This window comes from Panthera onca, chromosome B3 (assembly GCF_046562875.1).
Source record: "Panthera onca isolate mPanOnc1 chromosome B3, mPanOnc1 haplotype 2, whole genome shotgun sequence".
NCBI classification, from domain to species: Eukaryota; Metazoa; Chordata; class Mammalia; order Carnivora; family Felidae; genus Panthera; species Panthera onca.
This window is the reverse complement of record NC_138344.1, coordinates 52,417,291-52,423,330: the sequence shown is the minus strand read 5'-3', so window position 1 is coordinate 52,423,330 and position 6,040 is coordinate 52,417,291. Positions and strand designations below refer to the sequence as shown.

At 38.1% G+C, this 6,040-nt stretch overlaps 1 protein-coding gene across 1 annotated transcript in view; it reads left to right on the top strand.

The window, feature by feature from the left end:
• Positions 1–1,599: 1,599 nt before the first annotated feature.
• SCG3 (secretogranin III) overlaps positions 1,600–6,040 on the top strand; it is a 33,708-nt gene continuing 29,267 nt past the window's right edge. The window contains exons 1-4 of the mRNA XM_078448616.2: positions 1,600–2,023; positions 2,724–2,776; positions 3,282–3,327; positions 3,423–3,638. Of these exons, the coding sequence (XP_078304742.1) occupies positions 1,933–2,023; positions 2,724–2,776; positions 3,282–3,327; positions 3,423–3,638 (406 nt within the window). The 5' untranslated portion in view covers positions 1,600–1,932. The remainder of the gene's footprint in view (positions 2,024–2,723; positions 2,777–3,281; positions 3,328–3,422; positions 3,639–6,040) is intronic.

Genomic DNA, 6,040 nt, shown 5'->3' with positions numbered 1-6,040 from the left:
AACATGTACCATTTGATCCCCACAATAACATGAGGTAAACAGAGCTGGTCCTCTCTGTTTTAAAGAAGAGGAATTTGGGGTGCCTGGGGGGCTCAGTCAGTTAAGCGTCTGACTCTTGATTTTGGCTCAGTTCATGATCTCACAGTTCTTGAGCTTGAACTCTGTGTCAGGCTCTGCACTGACAGTGCGAGCCTGCTTGGTATTCTCTCTCCTTCTCTCTCTCAAAATAAATAAATAAAAAAGAAGAGGAACCTAAGGAAATTTACCTTTCACTCAGCTGAGATTATAAATTGTGATGATTTTTTTTAATGCAGTATACTAGTGTGCTGGGATAATAATGCTATGTTATCAGTGCCAAGAAAAAACTATTTGTCTTGAAGTAGCTGTTAGATTGAAAGTACTCTTCAGATTGTAAAGGGAAGTATTTGAGTGACTTCCAAACTCAAAAACCTTCAGAACAAGGGAGATTTGTTTGTTAGCTTGTTTGTTTGTTTGTTTTTAGGTACTTGAATGACTAAGTTGCTCCTTGAAAAGCAAGGGTGCAGAAATCAAAGGCCTGATTGTGCTGAATCCTTCTATTTGGTCATTATTCAGACTGGTTCCCAGCATGCCACAGTCCAAAGGAAAGATTCCAAGCTCTGTTTAAAAATCAGAAACTAAAGAGCTTACTCAGCACCCTGCTCACATTACTGTTGCTTGTATTCATCATTTAAAAGTCTTTTGATAACTCCTTTTATGCAATAATGTTAGGCTTCGGGGAATATTCTCAGAATGTAGGAAGCACCTCCTGACCCAGTTATGATGTAAATACTTTTTGTGACTATCTTCTCTCTTCAAAGACTTCTGAAACAGCCAGGCTCTTAGGCATAATTGAATCCTGGGGGAGAATTTTACAGAAATGTTTGTTGGTTTGTTTGTTTTGTGGCACTTGTGGTGATGAAGAGGAAGCTTTCCCCTTAGTGGGGAAGGGAGAATTTCACAATGAAACTGGCCCTTGATGCTTACCTACTCAAGACTGATGAGGACATCTATGCTTGGGGAAACAAATAATTTTATTCGTTCTGTTTTAGCATCTAGGACAGTAAGAAAGTGTAACAACAATCTGACTATTTGAAATAATGTTCCTTGAATTTCCCAATTCAAAAGACTGCATAGAGCTAAGAAAGAAATAAAAGTACTGAGAGACGTTTTGTATGTCAACTCAAATCACAAAGGCAGGACTTCTCTACGAATGTATGTAAGAATTACATCTACCTTTTGGGTACAGCAGGTGGAACAGAAAGAAGGAATTCTGGAGCAGATATCCCAGAACTATCCCAAAGCAAAAACCTTCATACAAGGTTATCTCTCCTTGACAGGTGCAAGAGCAGGGAAGTCATTTGGTCCTTGAGGTAACGTCTAGTTGGGAAGTTACGACAATGACGTCCAAGCTTATGGCAATCCAGGTGACCCTGAGCGCAGGAGCACCCGTAAGACTGCGGCACAGAAAATACGCTAGCCTGCCAGTCTCCCCTCCCCCCTTACATTCTCGGGGGATTGGAGTAGCGTTGGTGTCGCTGACGCCATCCCTTCCCGCCTCTGGCTCTCAAGGAGCATGCGCTTCCTTCCTCACTTCCTCTAAAGGAAGGAGAGAGAGTAAGGCTACGCCCTAGCGGACCCGCGGCCGGCTTCGCGTCACAGGAACTTCAGCACCCACACGGCGGACAGCGCTCTCCTCCACCTGAGGACCTGACTCCCGAGCGCCTGGAGCCTTTCTAATCGCTTTACTCTGCAGCCGCGCGGAGCTCCACCGGCCGCTGGGTCCCTGCCACTCACCCTCCCCACACCCTCCCTCCTAGCTCTTCCTGTTTTTACTCCTCCTTTTCATTCATAACAAAAGCCACAGCTCAGGGAGCCCGGCGCCAGGCTGTATCTGAAGCCAAGCGTAGAAGAATGGGGTTCCTTTGGACCGGCACTTGGATTCTGGTGTTGGTGCTCCAAAGCAGCCCAATTCAAGCTTTCCCCAAGCCGGGAGGCAGCCAAGGTACGTGGACACTTTTCTTCCCATCTCCCTTTTATTTCGCCACGAAAAGGTAAAGCTTGGCATAATCCCGTGAACTGTAAATCACCTTGCCTCGTTTTCTGATCAGACAGTATCCGTGCATATTGACAGAAATCAGTTCGAATTTAGAGCAGGAAGACAGATTTTTTTCCCCCTACACTTTTTGAATGATAGAGTAATAACATGGGTTGTTTTGAAATACCTTATTCTGAAACGGGGCTGGGGGATGATTTTTCTGCCTTACAAAGTGGCCTGTTTTTTTGTCTATTTTTTTTTCTAGTTGTCTTATAACCTTTCTCCGATACTTTATTCATGATATGTGCAGTATATGATAAAAGAGCTTTTAATGTGCTAATAATGCCAATCCAAATTATGCTCTATCTAGTTGAAAACAGCTGGTGAGCCAAGTGTTAGAACTATATGTTAGATTTCTGGGCAGAAAAATAAAAGTGCAATTTTATTAACTCAGTAAGTACACCAGGATAATAAGCAAGGCAACAATGATAAAGATTGTTATTGTATTATCTTGATTATCTTTGTTAATACATATTTTTGTTCCACAGTCATCCAAAAACATTTATCTTAATATTTGTTTTTCTTTTTTGGAGATTTTATGTAGTAAGAGACATAGTGTGTCTTTCCAGTGCACAATTAAATTTATATTTGTGTTTGGTGATTCTAGACAAACCTCTACATAATAGCGAATTAAGTGCAGAAAGACCTTTGAATGAACAGGTAGGTCAAAAGTAAAATTATAAACGCTATTTCATTTTATTTTAGTTGTATTTAATGTAATTATGCTGTAACATTTTAGCTATTTTGAATTCACAAATTTCAAGAGCTTAATAATACATTGACAGAACTTAGGATCTTGAAAATATAGTTTTGGAAATTTGTATATCCTGACAGTTATATACATAGAATTCTGTATAATACATAAGACTGACTGTATAATAACCCAGTAAGCTCAACATCACATCCATTCTATTGTAAGGCTGCTTAATTTATCTGAGATTTATCTCTCACCAATATTATAGGAGAGGGAATTAATATTTATAGACCATCTGCCCTTTATTTTATCTCTTTTAATCCTTGTGGTAGTGGTTTGACACAGAAATTATTATCTACATTTTCAAATAAGAAAACTAAATCCCACAGAGATTGAATCATTTAGCTGTCATATTGGATAAGTGGGGGAGCAATGATTTAAAATCAGGTCTATCTCCAATTTACTTCCTAGATTGCTGAAGCAGAGGCAGACAAGATTAAAAAAACATACCCTCCAGGTAAAAAGAAATTATGTTGATATTAATTTAAATAATGTAGGTTATGAAAATCTTAACTAAAATGGATGTGTTGGGCTTGGGGGCTTTTCTTCTAGAAAACAAGCCAGGTGAAAGCAATTACTCCTTTGTTGAGAACTTGAACCTGCTAAAGGCAATAACAGAAAAGGAAAAAATTGAGAAAGAAAGACAATCCATAAGAAGCTCCCCAGATGATAATAAATTGAATGTGGAAGATGTCGATTCAACCAAGAATCGAAGACTGATTGATGATTATGATTCCACTAAGAGCGGATTGAATCATAAATTTCAAGGTAAATGAGGAAAAAGAACTTTTGCTTCCTATTTGCTTGCTCTAATTTGGAGTTTCCCATTGTGGGTTAGGAGAAAGTCCTACGTTTTAAAAACAGCCATTATACATTCATTGTCCTTTATTAGTCAGGACCAAAATGAAGAGAAAGCCCAGTTTTTTCTGTGAGGCCTAAGCTCCACAGAAGCCCAAATTTTAGTTTCTCTTTTTAAGTTTCCTTTACTGATGCTTTGAAATCAATTTAAATCTGCTGTCTATATTTTATGCTATTAAATTCATTTTAACATTCCAATTTATTTTAACTATGAGTACAAAGAAAAAAATCTTTAATTCTCAACTAATTAAATCAAAAAATATTCCCCAGAAAAGGTGAAATATCATTATTTTCTTCTCAATGTTCTCTTCCTAGTCATATCTTTCTCCATAGGTCATTCTAACCTTTTCATGGCCTTAATCACCATCCATAGCCTGATGTCTCCTAACATTAGCCCAGACTTCATATATATGTATGTATATATCAGACTTCATATACTGCATATATGACTGAAAAACAGTCATCTCAGTTGTTTTCCAGCTCCAGCAGGCAACCAGTACTTTATACACACACACACACACACACACACACACACACACACACACACACACACCATACATATCATACATATAAATGATCTATATTATATAATGTATATATATTATATAATATATATAGTAGGGTTTTATCCCTCTAACCTTGATCACCACCAAGATCACCATGCTTGATCACCTTATCCAAACTCTAATCATGTCTCACTTGAACTACAGCAAAATCTTCTCATGGACCTTCCAGCATCCACTCTGCCCTTCTCCAACTCATAGCAGCCAGAGTAATCTTTTCAACATACAAGTATGAGCTTGATACTCTTGCATAAAACCCATTAGTAGATTCCCATTTCTCTTGGGATAAAAACCAAAAGCCTTACTGTGGCCTCCATGGTCCTGCAAGGACAGGTTCCTGTGTTCATCCAATACACATGATCTGATAGAAAACTGTTCCTTTCACACATGACACTTAATGCAATTTGTAATTTTACGTTCCTAAGTGTGTCTACTTATGATTTCTGCCTTCCTCCTTAATTAAACTGAAAACTTCACTAGTACAGAAACATTGTAGCTCCAGTGTCTGAATGCTTACGAATTCACTGCATGAATAGATGAGTAAATGAATGAATGAACAAATAAAATAATATATGCAAGGGAATAAGTGAACTATTGTACCTAAGCATTGATGAAGAGAGTGTGTTTTCTGTGCTGAGAATCACTGCTTAAGAGTGACTACAGATTTTCTTTAATGTTCCATGGTCACAAGAGCATTATGCTGGTTATCTCCACCAGAACACAACTATCAATTAAATTTGACTTTCATTGGATATCACAGGCTGAGGAAAATTCAGAATTGTTTTGTATATGAATGGGATAAGGGAGATGGTTTGTATTTTGAAACATTTCATATAGCATACTACTCAAGGAAATTTCTTTTGAATTCTACTTTTAACCTAAAATATTTAGACTAGAAATAGACACTGGGTATAGCTTCATATAAAATAGTTTCAACCACTTTGACTGAACTGACCATTTGATTTAAAAAAAAATTTTTAATTAGTCTAATGTTTGACTACATTTTTTTTTTTTGGTCAAACTGGTTGTATATGCAGGCAGAGGCATAGATCTGTTTGTGATCCAACCACTAACCTGAGTAACTTATTTTAAATAGTTCAACATTTTATTACCATCCCAAATGGGTTTATAACTACGAAATACTAGCCCTGACAGCTCTAGGTTTACCCTAGGAGTCATTCAAGTCCACCTGAAATTACAGAGAAGATTGTTGGAGAGAGTGGGCTCTATGAGTGAATTACTGGTCTCCTCTCATACCTTGGGAATCCTGGAACCAGGTGGGTTTGGGAACACCAAGTTAACTGGAACCTCAGAGTCATGTAGACTTACATCCTAGAAGGGAGAGTAAGGAAGCCGAACTTCTGCAGGGTACTTTCACACTTTTAGGAAACCTCCAGATGGGCTTGTAGGGCCCATCACTTCTCCTTTTCTGTGTTTTCTACAGTATATGTGATTCAGGATTTTTCCAAATTTCTTTTATAAAGCAGTGTTTCAGGGCTCCTGAGTGCATTCACCAAACAGACATTCATTGAGCAATTGCTATGTTTCAGACTTGAACTAGACAGTTAGCTCTGTGTAGTTAGGTATCATGCCTAAACTATTTATCAGTGTGTTTCCAGTTCTGGCCCATATTAAGACTTTAATAAAAATGTACTGGACAAATGAATGCCAAGTGCCATAATAGATGCCAAGGATTAAAAGAGTAACTGGGAAGATGATGACTTGGAAGATGGCCCTTTCACACCCACT